Raw genomic sequence first — 20,363 nt, forward strand, 5'->3', positions numbered from 1 at the left:
TTGCAAGTCAATGCTTATTTACAGTGTACATTTTATGCAAATAGCAATGCAATTATCCAGGTCAAGCACTTTTTATGGCCTCTGTGTATTTGAGAGTTTTAACAACCTTAGGACGAGTTCAGATTTTACATGTGCACACAAATGATAAATGGTGAATTTCGGAGGCTGATTCCAGCAAATAGTATTAGAATTAATAAGATTATATTCAGAAATATAATGAAAGAATTTAGTATATATTCACCTGAACTACATCCTTGCAGTGTAGAGAAGGCCATGAACCCTTATGCCATCAATTATGAAGAAAGAATGTGCAGAACAGGTAATTGAAAAGTTAATTGAATTGATAAGATGAATTGGGGAAAATCATAATAAAATCAAAAATTCTGCTTATGGCCCTGCAACCATCACTGGGTTGGACTCGGTTGTACTCCTCCCACTGCTTGCTTAAAGGTAAACATTATTGTGAACAGTGTGAAAAGTAACCTATCAATCCAAATACCTTATTTCGAATTATATCTGATTATATCATTCATTTATGGTTACTTTATAATCTTATCAATGTATCCTACGACATGTGGAAATTTGTAACCCCTGAATGAAAGTCATCTGCTGCCTCTAGTGGTAAAAAAGCATTTAATGCAGTCTATGGTTTAAAGTGAGCAGAGAATCCAATTTAACTCCAACACGCTAGATGGCGCTAATTAGCGATATTAGTCAGGAATGTTCGTTTTTTCCCCTCGGACGACAAATATCGCGAGAGTTTTACCAGTTTCACGTTTCCTCTTTGATTTCACGTGTTGACTTTTGCAGGACTGTCAAATATCCCTCACGACCATGTATGTGGCCAAGAGCCACTAAACATATATATGGTATGTGTTTTAATTACATTTTCTACTAGAAGACTATGGCTTGAGGTATTGATAAATGTAAAATTAATTGTACGTGGTAAAAGTTGTAACGTTAACAGACACAGACTCGGCCAGGACTTTCCATTTAACGTTAGTCATTTGAGAGCGAATAAAGTTTCTCAACGGTTTAATTTATAACGTTAAAGTAACGATTGACTTGAAACTCACGAGAAGATAGCTTAGAATATGACAGGACCTTAACAAAAGCAGATATTTGGCGTGTCAACACTGCATTTGGGGCAAGAACTAGGCTACGTGTAGCTACTCAAGTAGGCTAGCTAGCTACTGTAACACTAGCTACTTCACTTGACTACTTTCAATTAACGTAATGCTTCTTTATTTCTTATACACTTTTTACTCCATTACATTTATCTGACAGATGTAGTCAAGATGTTACCTTTCAGATTTAGAGTTTACATACAAAATCTGATCAACAAATAAAATATGATGCATTGTTAGTAATTAGTTCTTACAACACTAAAATGCTACAGACATGTTTGTGCATCAGTAACGTTACTTACTTGATAATACTTAACGTTACTGTGGTTTTACCTAAGTAAATTGGACTTTTAGTTATAATAAAGGATACTTTATATAGTGTGGAATTGCTACTTTTACTGAAGGATTTGAGTACTTATTCCCCCACTGCGTAATTGTGACCAAGTGGCTATGATAACTTCAGTTTTGTTTCTTTGACTAGATTATTAATCAGCTAAATATGTTTATTTCTCTTTCAGGTCCACTAAAACTGGCAGTAATGTTACAGTGTAGCCCTCATTAAAATGGCAGCAGTAGCTGGAGTGAGGGCTCTGTTCAGCCTCCATCGATCAGTGGCGTTGCAGCACAGCTTTGGGTTAATTCCACTACAGTTGACGTCAACCTGGCTTCCCAGGAGGTTTTGCAGTGCTCCTACAAGAAGTAATGAGCTACCAAAGCCACAGGTTACCCCAGATAATGAATCTCTGCTGGAGAATCTGAATCTCATGGGAGTTGATGTGAAGATGGCACGCCAGCGTCAGCCTGGGGTGCTTCGTAAAGTCTTCACTAATGAGCAAGGTCTTGCTCGGTTTCTGCAAAGTAAAGGTGCCAGCCGCAAAGTTATAGCCGGCATCATATCCCGTTATCCCCGTGCTATCACCCGCTCAATTGAACATTTGGAGCAGCGCTGGGAGCTGTGGAGAAAGATCTTCAAGACTGATGAAGAAATTGTGAGCATCGTGGATCGCTCACCTGAGTCTTTCTTCCGGTCCAGTGATAATGGGAAATTGGAAAAGAACATAGCTTTTCTGAACTCGCTGGGACTGAACACTAAAGACCTCCATCGGCTGCTGACCACAGCACCGCGGACATTCTCTAACAGTTTAGAGCTCAACAGGCAGATGGTGGAGTTTCTGGAAGACATCTGTGCCGAACTTGGTGGGAAGAATCCAGAGCAGTTTCCAAAAGCCGTCCTATCCAGAAACCTTTATATTCTCATCCGAAGCACTAAGAGAGTCAAGACTAACATTGATATCCTGAGAGCTTCTCTTAAGTTGAGCAATTCAGAACTGCTTGCTCTTCTTCAAGGCCCTGGAGCAGAGATACTGGACCTTTCTAATGAATATCTGAAAAAAAATTTTAACAGTCTTCAACAAAAGATGGTTTTACTTGGCTGTCGGAAAGCTGACATAAAAAAACTAATCATCAGCTATCCAATGGTTCTGTACATTGGGCAAGACACGCTGGGCTCTAAACTAGACTGTCTCATAAAAGGAGGAATAACAATGAAGCAGATACTGGAAAAGCCCAAAGTTTTAGACTACAGCACACAGAACATTACAGGGCGACTAGAGGAGCTGCAGAGAGTGGGGTATGACTTCCAGAAGAATGGCATCAACATCCTGGACTCTAGCCGAAAGCGGTTTGTTGCAAAGATAGAAAGGCTTAGTGCCTCACCAGACGACTAGTCTGGCTCAATAGCCACTTTCCAACCGGAGGGATTTTTGTAGTTCCTAGAACATAACGTTCCTAGAACCCTTTTTTTCTCTGGTTCCGACTGGACCAATTTGGGGATTATTAAGATCCTCTGGCCACAGGTCCTGTAACTCTTTCTTTCCCCTTTTCCGCATAGTGGTGGTTAGATGGCTGTGATTATAATAACAAAAGGTCAGTTCCTATGGCCACTTGGCCAGTGTGAATGCAAATAGGAAAACCAGTTTTGGGGGAGAGTAGTTAGTAGAAGTGTTTAGAAGTGGACTGTTCCGATAACTACGTTCCTGTAACTACTTGGTCAGAAAGAGGCTAATGGATGTACATTGCTGGGATAAAGCCTGACATCCGGCGCTTTCGATATCTCCACTATCGGGGCTTAGTCCCGCCCAGATCAGTTGTAATTGTTTTTTAAAAAATACATACAAGCCAGAGTGTTTTTTTTGGCTTCTCATTAATCATATTTTGGTCTTGTTCTAATTAGAATATGATTTCTGACTTCTTGAATGTCTCTTTTGTAATATGTCATTGTATCTGTAGGGCTACAATGAACAATTATTTCACTATTGATTAATCTACCAAATATTTGATTAATCAAGTCTCTAAAATAGTGAAAGAAATCCTATACCCCAAGGTGTGTCTTTAAATTTCTTGTTTTGTCCAGCCAGTGATCTAAAAACACAAAGACAATCAATTTACTATCACATAAGGCATCAGAAACAGCAAATCCTTACTAATGACAAGCTGGAAATAGGACATTTTGGAATTTTTTAACTAAACAATGACTTTTACCAATTGACAATTATCAGTTATCAAGACAGTTGCTGCTTAATTTTCTGTCCGTTTACTTATTGTTTCAGCTCTAATAGCTAGTAATTATTTTTGTTGTAACACAGAGCTGCTAAAAATTCCTTTCCCTTTAAATGTGCATGCATTATTTTATTTCTTGGTCAAAGATGTATAAAAAGTGACATGTTGGAGAGCTGCTCTTGGTATTCATGTGAGGATGGAATCTTGAAATAAAATTGATATCCAAAAAGGCATAACATCTGACTACATGTTTCAATCATAATTCTTTATAAAGTATGTAATTAACACTGCATGAAAAGTGTGATTTGTGTCCCTGTAAGCGCCCGGAAATCTCCCTAATTTTCAGCAGTTGACAATTTACAGCCTGTGAACGTCGCGTTCGTCTGTGCCACATATCTTTCCGACCAAGTAGGTATAGGAACAGTCCACTTCTAAACAGTTCTAACTACTCTGCCCCAAAACTGGTTTTGCCATTTGCATTCACACTGGCCAAATGGAACTGACCTTATCTAACCACCACTATGTAGAAAAGGGAAAAGACCCTGCCCTGAAGTAGGAGCTGAAAGAGTTAAAAAAAAAAGGGGGCTGCAAAAATCCCTCCGGTTGGAAAGCGGAAAACGGGAACGAACCATGACGTATGCAGAGAGCTCGCGGATGAGCTAATGACCCTAATTAGCATATGAATAGCAGTGAAACCACACCTGGCCACAGAATGTCTGGCCTGGCTTGAATTTCCTCACTTAGTATTGGATGAAACCACTACTTTTAAAAAGACTTTTAGAAAAAAAATCACTCATGATTGGATGGCAGATCTGTCACTATTGGTCACCCTGGGTCATTATAAATGCAAACCCCAATAATAAAATAATTATATTTATTCATATGATATGCTACTATGTTGTATATTCATGTTATTGTTATCCTATGGATACACTATTATTACCATCAAGGACATGAATGAATTTTTTGAGGAAAGGAAAATTTTCCAGGAACGTGCCGTTTATTCAAAGAAAGAGCTTTATTAGCAAAAACGCACAACTATGTACAAAGCGTAGGAGATCTGCCCACACAACAAATGGGAAGCTCACGAGAAGCCCAAAATACTACAGCACCGTGAAGTGTCTGTTTGCTGCCTCGGAGCTGTTGGTAACTGGCGGCATTCTGTCTGAATTCGGTCCATTTTGCAGACGTCTGTGGTGCGTTGCCCTGTACTTCGGAATCGCCTCTAATCTCGACTGCAGCGTGGCACAGAGCTCGGTGAGCTCCTGGCTGCGAAAGGACGGAGGACGCACAATCCATCCAGACACCCCGCCAACGATGCCGTCTTCCTCATCAGACATCAGGTCTATGGTGGCGCACTTCCAAAGGTCCACCTCATCCTTAGCTAGCACACTCTGTCTCGCTTCCAGCAGCTGTAAAAACAATCAATAAAGACAATTAGTACTGCGCGATGCACTGCGTGGACACAACACAGCTATTAATGCACCAAAAAATAGTCACATTGACAAAAACTGATCTAATCTAATAACTCTTACCCTCTTTCTTCTTGATCGACTCCGAGCTGAACTCTTCACAGCTTCCGCCTGCGACGCAAGATCTGGTTGTTTGTACCTGAAGCTCCTGCGTACTGTCTCGTAATATGTCTTACAGGCAGCTGGAAAACAATTAAATGAGAGTGGTATGAATAAAAAAATATAAGTCACAATAAAATTAAACAAGGAAGGAGAAAACAGTAAAAGTTACTTACACACAATGGCGTCATTATCAGCATCATGTAAATCAGGACTTGCAGACATAACTCCGAGCAAATAGGAGGTCACGGCCTCGTTATGAGGCGAGGTTAGTCTGTGAAAACAAAATGTACGGTTAAGATCGGTATCTATTAACGTATCTATTTCCTTATACAGCAGAATGAAAGCATATTCTTTAAATCTTACCCTTGCTCCGGTTCGTAGCGCCTACAATTTGTCTCCGAGTTGTGAAGACGGCGTACTGCTTCCTGTAGATTACAAGACCAAAAAATACACTTTTATAAAGCAACTTACACTGGTTCTGCTCACTTGTTCATTTACAAGTCTACTTTTAGCTTGGGCTACTTAAAAAAAAAAAGCTTTGCTTTTAGGCTACTTTTAGCTTAGCTAGCAGTCACCAAACATTCTTACTGCAATCTTGGGATTGTGCACCCGTCTTCTCTTCTTAGAGTTAGTCTCTTCCACACAGTTTTTCGACTCCAAAGCAGCCAACCTATCCTCTATGGACAGCAACCTGGAGTTTACTACGGTGAACTGCTCATTCACATCGGCAGCAAGCAGAGTAAGCTGACGAGACAGCCCACTGATAGCATTCAGCAGTTTCTTCTCACCGGTCTGCGGACTGGCTGAAAGGGGTCGATCACGTCCATGCAGAGGAGTTGAAGGGGAGTTGAAGGCGAGGCTTTCCCCCTCTTCAGTCACATACTCATCCTATGCAAATGTCAAGTATATATTTAAAATGCATGCAATGCCCATACTCAGCACCTCAAACGGCCATACTCAGTGCATGAATATGCTCATTTGAATATGAAAAGATTTTAAAACTGTAGTTTGAAAAGATCATGTGCATCTCAAACAGCTAGCTTTAGTGCAATGAACCTGTTAAAAGTACTCTGTGGGAACTTCATTCAGGGTTTTTTTTGGAATTGTTTATAATTCAATTGTTTATTTTAGTTGGTTTCATAGTTCCCTAACAGAAATTTAAACTGTACACACTGAGAGTAACAGTAGTAGTACTGAGAGTGGAAAACAATAATGTGAGTGAAACATGTTGGATTTTCCCGTTTGAGCTCTGGATTAGCATGTATGGAACGTTATACTTGTATATTCAAAGGTAATTTCATGCTTACCACATAGCAGGAGATGTCTTCATCATCTTGCACTGACTCTGAATCGCTGGAGTCCAGGAAAAGATTAATGCTTTGGTCATCTGCTGTTTCGTCTGGAAAACAACCCGTGCAGAAGATAGTTATGCATTATAATGCGATATTCGTATTTAATTAATTATTATTACTACAATAACCACAACAGTGAAAAGCAACCACATTATAACTAGACAATTTAAAGGGGAGACCGGGTACAGTTAAAATATCTGTAGCCCACTGCTGTACAGGTCTAACAGTTAAATTGTGGTGCTCACCGTTGTCTGAACTGTTAGTCGCTGGGTGCATTTCTTCAGATTCTTCCATCACTTCTTTTTCTGGGTCCTCGGAGTGCATTTCACTTTCATCAATCTCTCCAACTCCAGCCAAGTTATCTTCGAGGTCTTTACACATCGACGGTCCATAACTCCCGCCGGTTCGGTCATGACTGGATAGCAGCAGGCTCTGTACGTTATCTGACCTAACCCTTTTGGATTTCTTCTCCCAAACTCCATTTTTGAAATAGCGCTTTCTGTGGTCAAAATACTGTGTATGACAGAGTTCAGTGTTGCAATGTTCACAGAGGCGCCGAGGTCTTTTCTTCAGTCTTGGGACTTCCATCTTTCAACTGACGGCACACCGTGCTTGTTTATATCATAGACATATGCGAGCTCGTCTCGCGAGTTCTTCCGTATAACGATGACCTTCGCATGTGATAGCCCGGCGAGCCTTCTGAGCCCTCGTCCAATCACGTGCGAGGTCATGGGCATGACTCATACAGCAGTACTTGCAAGACGAGCATATAAACTATATATACTATACTATAATATATATGCTGTCTATGAAATAAACATATAAACGTTCACAGGCTGTAAATTGTCGTTAGCTGCCGAAAATTAGGGAGATTTCCGTTTAAAAAAAAAAAAAAAAAGCAATACAGAAGATGGGTTTTTGGTGCCATTTCAAAACTGAAACATGTCATGTATATTCAATTAGCAGAGGTTATGTGATTATGTTGCATCCCTGGACAACATATCTCCATTTAAAGTATTTAATAGTTTAATCTGAATATTGGGGAGACGAACAGTAACATGCGGAACCAATGTTCGTCTGCCAGTACACCAAACGGACTACACCAAACTGCTGCACAAGCGTTTCCTCACGCCGTTGCTGTGCATTTGAAAGTGTGAGACAGAAATATAATCAAAGTATTGTATTCGCAACGTAACAGGTAGGTAACTCTGCTAACGTTAATTTAAATTCAGTTTAATCAGACAGGCAACCCATATGGAAGTTAAGTAGCTAGACGTAACCTAGGTTATAGTTAAATATGCAGTACAGAGTTTATCTTAAGACAAAACGTTACTCGCTGCTCAGAACCAGGAGATAATCCTTAGCTCTTCTGTTGAGCAGTATGTTAGATCCAAAGTGATCATCTGATGTATCGACATGTTTCAGTATAAAGGATTTGGAGAAAGCCTGTGACGGTGTGATGGAAAAACCGGCGGAGGAAAGCGTTGAAAAGAGGACGGATGAAGCTGTGAAGGGTGAAGCTGCCCTCAAACCGCAGTAAGTTAGTAGCCATTTGTGGAATACAATGAGAATCTTGAGACTTTCCTCTCCTCCATGCATCTTGGAAGTAGTTTAAGTTGAGCCAGAAATCCCCACTCTACATCATGTCTTGTCTGTCAGCTCCCTCTTCACCATAACAGCCCATTATAAAGCTTAAATTGCAGCTTGTTCTTATGCTCCATTTTGTCCTCATTGGTATACCCAGAGATGCCCTTCGCTTGAGGCAGCAACTGTCTCTCAACCTGATGGAGTAATCCACCGTTTTTCCAGCAGAGTAGCATGGACTCATACATTTTACACTGCACACTCCTTTATCTGATGGAGTCAACAGAACTACACAGTCAGCAAAAAGGCTCAGCAGCCGGTGAATGCACTTGACTTCTTGCACAGAGTATGGACATAGCTCTTATTCCAGTTTTACAAGGTATGGCAGGTCCATATCAATAGCCCCTCTTGTAATTGTACCATTAAGAGAGTAATTAATGTGACCAAATATTCTTCCCTGACACCTTGCTGAAGTAAGGCACTGTGTCAAATTATATAGACAAATTGTAACAGATGGTTTTGCAGGGCATTGATGTTGCCCTATTCTACACAATGGTCGTTCCACTCTGTCTTAAAATATTGTGTTGAATGTCCGGATGTTACATCTTCAAACTGACAGGTCGATTCAATTTCTTTTTCCTCATGTATTTACAGATTCCTAACAACCAAAGAAAAATTTCATGCGTTTGTAGACTCTGAGTGGCAGGGCTCAAAAGGAGAAAAGGCTAGTGAAAATGACAGAGTTGAGGAGACAAATGAGACCCCTGAGACCAAAAAGCTCAAACTAGACACAGAGGAGCAGAATAAGGGCGGCAACCCAGACCGTAAACGTCTTCGGGGACAAAATAAGTCAAGGCCACACACAAAGCCTACCGCCTATGATGAAAAACGACTGTGTCTCTCAGTCCTTCAGGTATAAAACCAACCATTCACAAATGCCACTTACAGTACTTTTCAATTGCTATGTCAGCTGATAGTTAATGTTATGCCTTTTCCCACCCATGCAGGCCAACAGGGAATGCCCCTTCGGTGACAAATGCCACTTTCATCATAATGTAGCCGAGTACTTTGCCACTAAGCCCGCTGACATCGGGGAAAGCTGCTACCTCTATGACACATTCGGAAAGTGTGCTTATGGTCTCACCTGCCGCTTCGCCAAGGCCCACACTACACCTGACTTCAAAACCATGGAGAACGCAGAACTAATTAAGGCCAACGAGGGCAGGAATGCAGTAAAGAACAGCCTGAGTAAGGACCTCCAGAATAGTCTGAGGAAGCGTTCGGTGGCCTTCAAGAAGTCAGAAGAGTACCTCAAAACACTTGCAAACTACAAAGACAAAAGAGACCAGCAAAGGAATGGTAAGAAGAGTTACAAATACGAGGCGCATTCTTTTCTCATTAATCCGTTAAGTAAGTTTGTCCTTTGAGACACTGACAGACGTGCCGAAATCCGCAGTGAAAAGGAAGTATCTCTGAAGTGAGTCTCTGTGGCACTTATTGGAGCTATTTTAGTTGGGTAACATGCATGCCATTCTTAATCATTTAAGTTAAACAGGTGTAAATTTAAATTTGGTCTTTTAATTCAGTCTTTTGACACACTTAGGAGATGCTCGTGCAGCTGAAGTATCTACAGATCCAGCAGGAGGGGAGCAGCGTGCGTCTACTGAAGCTGAAACACTGGTACAAACCTCTACTCTGAGCAATTACTGTACACAGTAGGTATATATAATGTGTTGCTTAACATATTTTTACCTGTTTGCTTTGTGACAAACTACAGGCCAGCCCAGATAAGCAGCCTCCAGCGAAGACTGTTGGCCCATTGACTGATGTAGATGTCATCAAGTTGCGCCCATGTGAGAAGAAACGGGTATATCTTCAGGCAACTGTCTTTCCTCCAAAATTATATTTTCTTAAAATACATTGGTGACTCACAAGACATATCATGTAATCTCCTTTCTCTGTGTTCAAGGTGGACTTTAAAGACAAGCTCTACCTTGCTCCTCTGACAACTGTAAGTACAACCAGACTCATTCGAGTACTGTCGTTGGATGTATTATTGATGTAGTTAAATGCTGCCCAACAAATCATTCCAGACAAGAGTTAATTTAAAATTTCACTCTAAAGAACCAGTAGCATACCAAGCTATATCAAATTCTGGCCCAGGTTTTGACATGATAAAATACTTCCTTTTCTTTCCCTAGTGTGGAAATCTGCCTTTCCGTCGTGTGTGCAAGCGCTTCGGAGCAGACATCACCTGTGGGGAGATGGCCATGTGCACAAACCTGCTGCAGGGACAGCAGTCAGAGTGGGCCCTCCTGAAACGGCACGAAAGTGAAGATGTTTTTGGCGTCCAGGTGATGTCATCATAGATTATTAAGACTCTCCAGAACCAGAGTTGTTGAATTACTCTGTTGAAGTTGTTGTTATAAACACGACTTGTGTGAGAGTGAAGATGGCCTCAGTTCTGAAGTCCGAATTGTGTCTCCAGGTGGAGGGCTGCTTCCCCGACACCATGACGAGGTGTGCAGAGCTCATCAACAACAACACGGATGTTGACTTCGTGGACATCAACTCTGGATGCCCCATTGACCTCGTCTACAAGAAGGTAAACCCTCTATCAAACTATGTAGTCCCATTCAGATTAAAGGAACGTTCCACTCTGGTTATCACTCCTTTATGTTTCCCTCCCTGCATTGTAAAATGTTGCAGCTTTACACACTTATTTAAATCGGTATTTCCAAGCCTTTCTGTGCCCCTGTGTATAAATCACCGGCACTGATGTTTGGCTGGAAATGGAAAATGTCAACATGACACTCAGTGACAGATGGTCTTTGTTTGCTTTCCCTCATCAGGGCGGAGGCTGCGGCTTGATGACACGCACCAGAAAGTTTGAACAGATAATCAAGGGAATGAACTATGTAAGCTTTTCTTTAACCAAATGTATCTAAATAGGAAATACCACTGTCATTAAATGTATATAGTATCTAAGTGTTAAATTTAATTAAAAGTTTTTTTTCTTCCTGAAGGTCCTTGATGTCCCTTTAACTGTCAAGATCCGCACTGGTGTTCAGGAGAAGTGCAACATAGCGCACAAACTCATCCCCGAGATGAAGAAATGGGATGTCTCTATGATCACAGTAAGTCTTGTAAAAGCAGCATAGATAAATTCATAAATGTGTGAGATGTTTTTTTTCCAAGCCCCTTGTTTTTTTGTTTTGTCAGTCCTGCATTATATTTTTGTTATTGCTCCTTTTATCATTTTTATATCTGCAACAAAATGCAAATCAGCGTCAAAGTGTGATAACACACCACTGATGATGTCGTTTTCTTACAGTTGCATGGTCGGTCCAGGGAGCAGCGCTACACTAAGTTGGCTGACTGGGACTATATCACCACCTGTTCCAAACTGGCCAGTCCTGTCCCACTTTTTGGTATGCAAATTTGTAAAGATTACAGCTGCACACAGTAGATGAGGACAACATGTTAGTAAGAGTAATTCATTGTTGGTGATGAGATAAACTAAGGTGACCATTGTTTATTGTATTAAGGTAATGGAGACATTCTGTCCTACGAAGATGCCACGAAAGCGAGAGAGACCGGAGTTTCTGGTATGATGATTGCAAGGTTGGTGCCACTTATATACATTATAGACCAAATAATAAAAAATAAAAAAAAAGTAAATGTCAAAGTATTGTGTGGTCTACGCCACCCGTAGCTTTCAGGACAGCAGTACATCTTGTAGAAAAGAAAGCCGGCCACCTTCTTTCTCAGTAAAGAATGAATATTGGTTTTATTTAGCAATTAAGTTCATTTTGCAAACGCATGTTCTCTTTGCCAGTGCAGTTACAATGACCTTTGCGATGAATTTGATTTTGCATGTTTGACTTTTGTCTCTTCAGGGGGGCTCTCATTAAGCCATGGATCTTCACTGAAATAAAGGAGAGCAGACACTGGGACATCTCGTCCAGTGAGCGACTGGACATCCTCAGGGATTTCAGCAACTTCGGTCTGGAGCACTGGGGCTCCGACACTCGAGGTGTGGAGAAGACCCGCACCTTCATGCTGGAGTGGCTCTCCTTCATGTGCAGGTGGGCAACAACATGCACTTTAGTATATTGCATTTCATTTACTGTCAAAAAGCAATATTCATGACTTGCCATTTGATCCAGAAACAAACTCAATATAGCACTCAAAGCCGGCCTGACGTATAAGTCAACTAAACTCCAACTGCCAACGGTGTTTATAAGCTGCAGCTCGGAAAAGGTACACGTTGAGAAAAAAGAAATCTGGGTGAGCCAGTTTGAATAGGTCGGATGCAGCTGATAAAATGAATAATAGTTTTGTTATCTATAATTTACAGGTGCTTAACTTTGTCAGGAGATGCTGGATCGTCAGCCAGTATAAGCAAAGACTTTGCACAAATGATTAATTATTTGTAATAAATGTATGTTCCTCAGCATATGGTTGCCTTGTGCATCATATTTTTTGGTTTCTACATTCGGACATCTTGCACATGAAGATAGGAGAGATTCAGCTCCTACAAATGAGAACGTAACACTAAAATATTCATCAAACCTTTTGGGGCTTAGGGACCCCAAAAGTCTAGGGCCGGCCCTTATAGCACTATCTCTGTCTCTCAGATATATTCCAGTGGGCCTGTTGGAGAGGGTGCCTCAGAAGATCAACGAGAGACCTCCGTACTACATGGGCAGGAACTATTTGGAGTCACTGATGGCCAGTCAACATGTTGGGGACTGGGTCAGGATTAGGTAAACAATTTTTAAACCATCAAGAATGACCATTTAAAATAAAGCTACATGAAACTGATCTGTTAAATATATGTATTTACTGACTATAACTTAATTTTTTTTCTTCCCCTCTCCAGTGAAATGCTACTTGGACCTGTGCCAAAGAATTTCAACTTTTTGCCCAAACATAAAGCCAACGCCTACAAATGATTTGCTCTTTGTTTGAACATCCAGTTCTTTTGATTTGTTTGTTTTATAGGCTCTGGAGAATAAGACTTAAAGAAAAAGGATGTATTGTTTTAAATGATAAAGACTATTGAATAGTCTGTTTATTAGACCTGTAGTGCAGTAGCAGAATACATGGGGTGTTTGTGTGTACTTAAAATATATGCAATAAAGTCTTTTGCCACACAGTTATTTCTCTTTATTTTATTCTGCTTGGTATTTTAAATAATAAGCCATTATGAAATATCTTTATGACTAACACAAAAATCCAATAGTGCTACGTGAAATACATATAAACTACACGTTATGTGTAAAAGAAAAATAGATGAGTTACTCATTTTGTTGTGATATAAAATTGAGCCACAGTTGGTGGTCATAATTTAACATTATGTTAATGAGATATAAATTACCAGTTTATTATGTACAACAGTAAAATGTTATGTAATACAACAGCAAAGCAATACTTCCAATCTGTATCTAGCATGTAATATGTTTTTTTTTACACTAAGTCAGACAAGTGTTGAATCTACTTTCGGAGATGAGTTAATATAAAAATGTATTTTAACGGTTTGTTTAATTGTTAAAAACGTCTGGACCAAGTTAATAAGTTTTTTATTCACAGTTCATGACTGGAAAATTTATGCGAAGAATAGGTCAGAATTGGCCTGTGTTACAAGTGGGCCACTTTTGTACATTTACTTAAGTAAGACTTTGAATATAGTGTAATATTTACACTGTAGTATTGCTACTTTTACTCTAGTAAAAGATCTGAGTACTTATTCCACAGCTGCACTGTGAGACTTTACTTGAGGAGCAATTGCCAATTAGCAGCTACCAGATGCAATCAATTAACTTCAAACCAATACTTGTAGCACGGCAGGAGTCTGTGTCTTTTTCCAGGGCTCAGCAGCTGCAGGAGGGCTTCACGTGGATCCATGGCTGGTGTTAGGGTTGAGCTGTTGCTGGTGGTGCTGACTGCGACTCTGCTGCTTGTTCCAGTACAGGGATGGAGACATATCAATGGCACTGAACTTGTTAATTCCGACGAGTCGAGGCAGTGGCGTGAAGCACAATACGTCACACCGACAGGTAAACGAATACAATGAGACTATAGGTGGAAGGTGTGTTCACTGTCGATGGGTTGTTGCAAAGGTTTTCTTTTTGTTTTCCTATAGCAAGAAAACCACTCCACCAGGTTAAAGTCTGGACTGGGCCTGTGTATACTTTAAGCTGATGTATAAAGCCAGACCACGTGCTAATGTTTAAAAAAGTGTAACGTTTAACTCCACCTAAAATGGTTCTTGGTGGCTATTTTACTTACTTTGTACCTGAGTCACATACTAGATTGTATGGCCAGGCTGTATTTTGCAAGTTGTCTAACCAAATACTTAAATGACTGCATGCAGTTAAACAGTTTGGGAGAGGGTATTTCCATAATATCAAACATTTGCATCATTTGTAGAATTTATTTCTCCAAAATACCCTTTTCAGAGAAGTCCTATGGCATGTTTGTTACAACGAAAGGTGCTTACGGCTTTTGATTGGCTAAAATGTTCATTTATTTGAGCTCAAGGAAATCCAATCAGTCAGAGTTAAGAGAGTCTGCACTAGCATCAGACTTGTTACTAGCAACTGCATTTTCATGAAAGGGAGAAATTAAACTTAACTGGTTCTGTTGACACAATTGAGGAAATGTCTGAAGCTTTTTGCCTGCAGTCTCATGCAGTTGATAACCACTACCACTCTCTCCTCCAGATGACAGCAGCTACTTTGACAGTGAAGAATATGGATTTCCTGAGGAGGTACGTCCTGAAGTTGAAGGTGCCTCGACTAGGGAAAAAGTCAACCTTTTTGCTGATCATGGATTCCAGGTAGACGCAGTAGATGCCCCTCCGAGGAACTGGACCAGCAGTAGTTCTTCTGTGTTAAAAGTGGTTTGTAGTGATGTTAGCTTCCAGATTACTCTCCTGACAGGTTCATTAAGTGACGTCACAGTTTTGGGTATGTACTTGACTTTTCTGCCTATTTGAAATTATGCTTAATGCATGTCAATTTACTAGGATTACTTTCCCTTTTCAGGCTCAAAGGCACTATCTGTCATGAATGCTCCAAAATCTTGTGGTTATGAAGTGAACTCTTTCCAGAATACCTTGACTGTACCCTTTACTGGGTGCAATGTAAAACGTGTAAGTTACTGTAAAGCAATTGCCTTGGCTCTGCCTTGCTCTCTTTAAAATGGATGTAAATATACTTTTTGTTTTTACCTTTTCAGTTCATGTCTTAACCAAACTTTAAAATTATTACAGACTGATGGCTACAGCCTGCAGTTGTTGTATGTAGATGAGATTGGTCAGACAAAAGTTGCTACCGCATCTTGTGGGAAAAATCCAAAGTTTCGCCCTCTCTTCAGTGGCACATCCACATGTAGAGACCCAATCCCTTCCCCACCACCAAATCCAAGTGAGTGCAAACTGCATACAGCAAATGGAAAAACGCAATGATTATGCATCACTTGTGGTATGGCGAAGAATTACTCCAGCTATAAGGGATGGCAGACCATTTAAAATGTCTGTCGTTTCAGGGTGTGATGTTCCCTCGGAGGAGCGGGTGACTTGTGGTTGTACAGGAATATCGCCCTCAGACTGTGCAATGAGGGGATGCTGTGTATCTTCTTCCGCCTGCTACTACCCGCTGGATGGTAGGGCTTCCGTGTAGAGGGCTGTGGTATAGACTTATCCTCAATTTTAACTTCTCTAATTGAAAACTGTATTAAGTGCTTAACTTTCTTCTCCCCTCACTTTAGAGTGCAATGCGGGAAACTTTGTTTTTGCCATTCGCTTCAACTCTGCATCCATCCCTTTGGACCCCACCAAGCTCATTATTCCTGGGAGTCCAAATTGTAAACCAGCCATTGTTAATGACAAGGTTGCCATCTTTAAGTTTAAAGTTACAGAATGTGGAGCTCATGCTTTTGTAAGTTATCCTCTTTGCTTGTTTTACAATGCACTTTCCACTTTGTTACTTTTAAAAACAAGTAGTTACTCTGCATTTAAGTTATATGATACATTGCCTGATTGACAGACTTGCAGGCTCACAGTTGACATTGATTGCTACTGCTTATTACAATGGCAGATTTAAAAGCTGAAGCCCTTGAGTTTGTGCATTTTCAAATTTCAACACCATAGACTGGTGTTGTATGACATTGATGCCAGACTCCTCACCCTGACCTGCTATTGTTGCAAAGTAGGTCACAAGTTGACTTCCAGGATTGCTCTGGTGCCGCAGGAAATTCCACCGGATGCATGGCTTTCCTTCGATGTCCGTTACCTTCTGCTTTCTTTGTGTTGGAATTTTAAACGCTGTCGCTTTGAGGACTATAGTTAACTCCTCAGATCTCTGCAGGCTAAATCCAGACAGCTAGCTAGACTATCCGTCCAATCTGTGTGGGGTGTTTTTTCTAAGGCTATATTGCAACGGCTCTGGGTGGCGTCCATGGCGATGTTTGGTTTAAAGAGGGCATGTTTTTACTCCCACCCCAGAATGCTGTGTGGACTAGCCAGACCCTCTCTGCAGTGCTGTGGAGGAAGGTTGTGGTCTGGCATCTCTTCTATACATCTTCTTAAAGGGATTTAAAAAATAAACATGCTGGCAGTCTTTGCCTCAAGCAGTACATCAGTTAGACCTGAAGCAACACCTGAGGAATTTTTACTTTTCTTGACAGGAAGTTGGTGAGACGACTATCTACCTGGCTGAAGTGCAATCTGTTATCCAAACTTTTAATCTCAAGTATGGCATTATATCAAGAAGCGACCATATCAAGTGAGTGGGTTATACATTTTAACACTGTAGGGCCTCATGACATAATGAATGTGGTCCTGCTTTAAGTGTTCTCTGTACATGCATGTAGGACCAAACTCAACTAAGTCTTTTGTAGGTTCATGGTGGAATGCCGCTACAGCAAATTGGGGGCCAGTCCTCCACAGGAACTGGCCAGTGTTGGCTACATTGTCAAGACCCCGTGTTCCAGCTTGCCATCATCGATTACCGCCGAAGGCTTATATGGTGTTACACTAAGAATTGCTCGGGGTGAGGTGCTTATTCATTTTCCAAGCTGAATGCTAGTACAATCTTGATAAACATGGCTGGAGTGAGATTGTACTAAGTAGTGGTCAAATGGTAACATTTTGTCAATTTTAATAAGCTTGCTCTTCTCTATCTCCTATAGATGAGACATATTCAAGCTACTTCCCAACTTACCATCAGCCCTTGCGACTGCTCCTTGGCAAGCCAGTGTATCTTGAACTGCTCCTGAAGTCTCCAAAACCAGATGCAGTAATTCTTGTGAACTACTGTTTAGCTTACCCTCGCTCTGCAAAGAATGCTCTGGTGCTCATTTTTGAAGGGTAAGCATGACTGTCTGATCCCACTGCCTATTAAGGACAACTAATGGCCTAGTCTAACCATAACTTGTGTTGGTCTGTAGGTGTGCCAATCCTCATGATCCAACGGTGTCTATCCTTAAAGTCAGTGGCCTTCCCAAAAATCGTTACCAAAGGCGCTTTGTGGTCCAGGCCTTCCAGTTTATGGATCAAAAGACAAACCAGTACCTTGATGAAGAAGTGAGTCGAATTATTCAGGCCATGCTGTATATAATTGCAGACTAAAATGAACACTACCAAAAGAGGCCCTGATGCAAATGTGACTTGCTCAAAGAGGTCCTTAAAACAGTTTACTAATGAATCTCAACCATAGCTGAACTTTCACTGTTCTTACTGCAAACATGAAATGAGAAAGTGGCTCAAGGATGTATGAATGTTTTTATGTTAAATGTTTTGTTTTTGTTTCTCCTGCAGATCTATTTTATGTGCTCTACAGAGGTTTGTAGGACAGACGAAAAGACTTGTAAAGAACGGTGTTTTGATGGAAAGGTCAGTCTCTAAACCTTGCAGATGTTACCACCTATTTAAAATTTCAAATGATTTGGTTCGAGACAACAAGGATTTTCAGCTTTAAGAAAGGCTTTGCGGACATTAAAATGGATAACTAACTGAAACTAAATTTAACATTTTAAACCATAACTGGAGTCTCTTTGAGATGTGGGATTTCTTCTGGTGTAGTTAAGTGGGGTCAGATCTGTGCTGCAGTGTTTGGTAACATTCTCATGAGGCAAACATAGTGGTCAGCACACACTTGACTACTTGATCAATCTTAACTACTGCCCCCAAATGTACAGTACAAGTATGACCATCCATTTTGAGGGGGCATCTGTGTTTTGGAATAACTGGACACTAAAAACAAATATTCATTAAACCTACTGTGGCTTTGGGACCCCTAAAGTCTAGGACCGTCCCTGATAGCACTCTCTCTCAGATACATTCCAGTGGGCCAGATGGAGAGGGTTCATTAGAACAACAGAACTATGTACTACATGGGAAGGAACCATTAGGAGCCACTGATGGCCAGTCAACATGTTGGACTGGGTAAAAATTAGGTGAACAATTTTTAACCAAGAATTGACCATTTGAAATCAAGCTACACTAAACTGATCTGTTAAATTTATGTATTTACTGACTATAATTTTTCTTTTTTCCCCCCTCACCAGTGTAATGCTACTTGGACCTGTGCCATTCTTGCCCAAAATAAAGCTAAAACTGAAAGGAAAAGGATGTAATGTTTTCAATAAGACTGTAGTTTACATGTGTGCAGTAGCAGAATACATGTGCATGTACTTGAAATGCAATAGTCTTTTGCCCAGAATGGTATTTCTTTTATTCTTATTTAAAATAAGCCATTATGAAATATCTTTGACCAAAAACCCAGTAGTGCTCTGTGAAATGCATATAAACTACAGGTTATGTGGAGTTTGCTCATTTTGTAGATATAAAAAAAAAAAAAAAATTGAGCCACAGTCTAATAATGAAACATGTTAATGAGATGTCATTACCAATTTTGTACAACTTTAATCATTTTATACAGTATAACATGGGTCTGTTTAAGGTGTGGGGTTTACTACAGTGTAGTTTCAAGTGGGGGTCAGATCTATGTGCTGCAGTGGTAACGTCTCATGAGGCAAACGTAGTGGTGCGCACACCCAACTACTTGATCAATCTAAACTACTGCCCCATATGCACAGCATAAAGCGGCATGACCAGAGTGAGACATCTCTATGGCTCTGAGCATGACCATCCATTTTGAGGGATAGGATCTCTCTCAGGTTGAAAGTCAAACTGTTCCACTTAGTGCTTCCCCCATAGAGGCCTGGAGAACTTCCGTTGTGTAAACTGGATGCAGCGTTTTTCTGTTGCATTTGTTTTTGGTGCATTTCATTTTGCATCGTTTCTGTATTTGCAGCGTGTTTATGTATTTGGCTTTTGTGTGTATTTGCAGCACATTTGCTAAATGCTGCGCGCTAGTGTTAATTAATGAAGATATTAATTTGCTTGTTTTGCATGTGGTTTCTGAAGTTGCAGGGCGTTTGCCCATGTCAGCCACCGTAGACAAACGCCTCCTGTATACAGTGATGCTAATGCAAGTTCAACACCATAAGCCTACTTTCTCCGATGAGATTAAATAAACGGATCAGTTTAAACGAAATTAAAACTAACCATGATGGTAGGATTTATTGCAGGGATTTTTTTTAAATTGCATCTATTGTTTAGATGAGTAGAAGTCTTGGCTGAGAGTAAGATTCATCTTCTGGAGAACATGATGAATATCCAAACATACAGTAGCAATCAATCATATATATATATATATATATATGAATGAGAGAGAGAAGCTCTGCATACATTTGCACAGCACATAAAATAATGGCAATCTACCCATAGGATTTGATATATCTAAAAGGTGCTGTACCAAACCCTGATTAAAACTCCTACAGAGGGAGTGTGACTTAATTCTCTGCTCAGGACACTGCTATATTTTTACATAGCAAATTGTTCAATGCTTTTTTTATTTTTGTTAATATGTTCTGTATATCGAGTGCAGAGTGGAAAATAACCTGATGGTGCCAGAAAAGGGGGTCACAAAAAACATCAAATAAATGGAGAATGCTGAATGGACATGCAAGATGAGACATGATGTGGTTCTTCAGGGTCTCTGTTACCAGTGTTAGAATTAACTAGTAGCCTACTGTGCCCTTTCAAAATGTGCCTGTTTGGAACGGGCGATTGCTTGGTCTGTGGTAGCCTATTG

At 40.4% G+C, this 20,363-nt stretch overlaps 4 protein-coding genes across 4 annotated transcripts; 3 read left to right on the plus strand and 1 right to left on the minus strand.

Annotated features, from left to right (window-relative positions):
* The first annotated feature begins 780 nt into the window (after positions 1 to 780).
* mterf1 (mitochondrial transcription termination factor 1) lies at positions 781 to 4,253 on the plus strand. Its single transcript, XM_078268123.1, has 2 exons — positions 781 to 869; positions 1,646 to 4,253. The coding sequence occupies exon 2, from the start codon at positions 1,691 to 1,693 to the stop codon at positions 2,852 to 2,854; it is 1,164 nt and encodes a 387-aa protein (XP_078124249.1). The 5' UTR covers positions 781 to 869; positions 1,646 to 1,690; the 3' UTR covers positions 2,855 to 4,253.
* Positions 4,254 to 4,685: 432 nt separating this feature from the next.
* LOC144529289 (uncharacterized) lies at positions 4,686 to 6,993 on the minus strand. Its single transcript, XM_078268298.1, has 7 exons — positions 6,858 to 6,993; positions 6,568 to 6,659; positions 5,849 to 6,148; positions 5,624 to 5,685; positions 5,434 to 5,531; positions 5,222 to 5,340; positions 4,686 to 5,098 (listed from the first exon to the last, which is right to left on the minus strand). The coding sequence occupies exons 1-7, from the start codon at positions 6,991 to 6,993 to the stop codon at positions 4,790 to 4,792; spliced, it is 1,116 nt and encodes a 371-aa protein (XP_078124424.1). The 3' UTR covers positions 4,686 to 4,789.
* Positions 6,994 to 7,700: 707 nt separating this feature from the next.
* On the plus strand, positions 7,701 to 13,357 carry dus3l (dihydrouridine synthase 3-like (S. cerevisiae)). Its single transcript, XM_078268151.1, has 16 exons — positions 7,701 to 7,810; positions 8,038 to 8,148; positions 8,851 to 9,109; positions 9,204 to 9,555; positions 9,800 to 9,876; positions 9,974 to 10,063; positions 10,166 to 10,207; positions 10,398 to 10,550; positions 10,685 to 10,801; positions 11,049 to 11,114; positions 11,223 to 11,333; positions 11,531 to 11,627; positions 11,745 to 11,820; positions 12,096 to 12,284; positions 12,837 to 12,965; positions 13,082 to 13,357. The coding sequence occupies exons 2-16, from the start codon at positions 8,072 to 8,074 to the stop codon at positions 13,152 to 13,154; spliced, it is 1,908 nt and encodes a 635-aa protein (XP_078124277.1). The 5' UTR covers positions 7,701 to 7,810; positions 8,038 to 8,071; the 3' UTR covers positions 13,155 to 13,357.
* Positions 13,358 to 14,104: 747 nt separating this feature from the next.
* On the plus strand, positions 14,105 to 18,109 carry LOC144529291 (zona pellucida sperm-binding protein 4-like). Its single transcript, XM_078268300.1, has 11 exons — positions 14,105 to 14,258; positions 14,925 to 15,170; positions 15,249 to 15,355; positions 15,476 to 15,629; positions 15,751 to 15,867; positions 15,973 to 16,142; positions 16,891 to 16,988; positions 17,104 to 17,255; positions 17,395 to 17,572; positions 17,653 to 17,788; positions 18,023 to 18,109. The coding sequence occupies exons 1-11, from the start codon at positions 14,105 to 14,107 to the stop codon at positions 18,107 to 18,109; spliced, it is 1,599 nt and encodes a 532-aa protein (XP_078124426.1).
* Positions 18,110 to 20,363: the final 2,254 nt, after the last annotated feature.

The sequence above is a fragment of the Sander vitreus genome, chromosome 14 (genome assembly GCF_031162955.1).
Source record: "Sander vitreus isolate 19-12246 chromosome 14, sanVit1, whole genome shotgun sequence".
Lineage (NCBI taxonomy): Eukaryota > Metazoa > Chordata > Actinopteri > Perciformes > Percidae > Sander > Sander vitreus.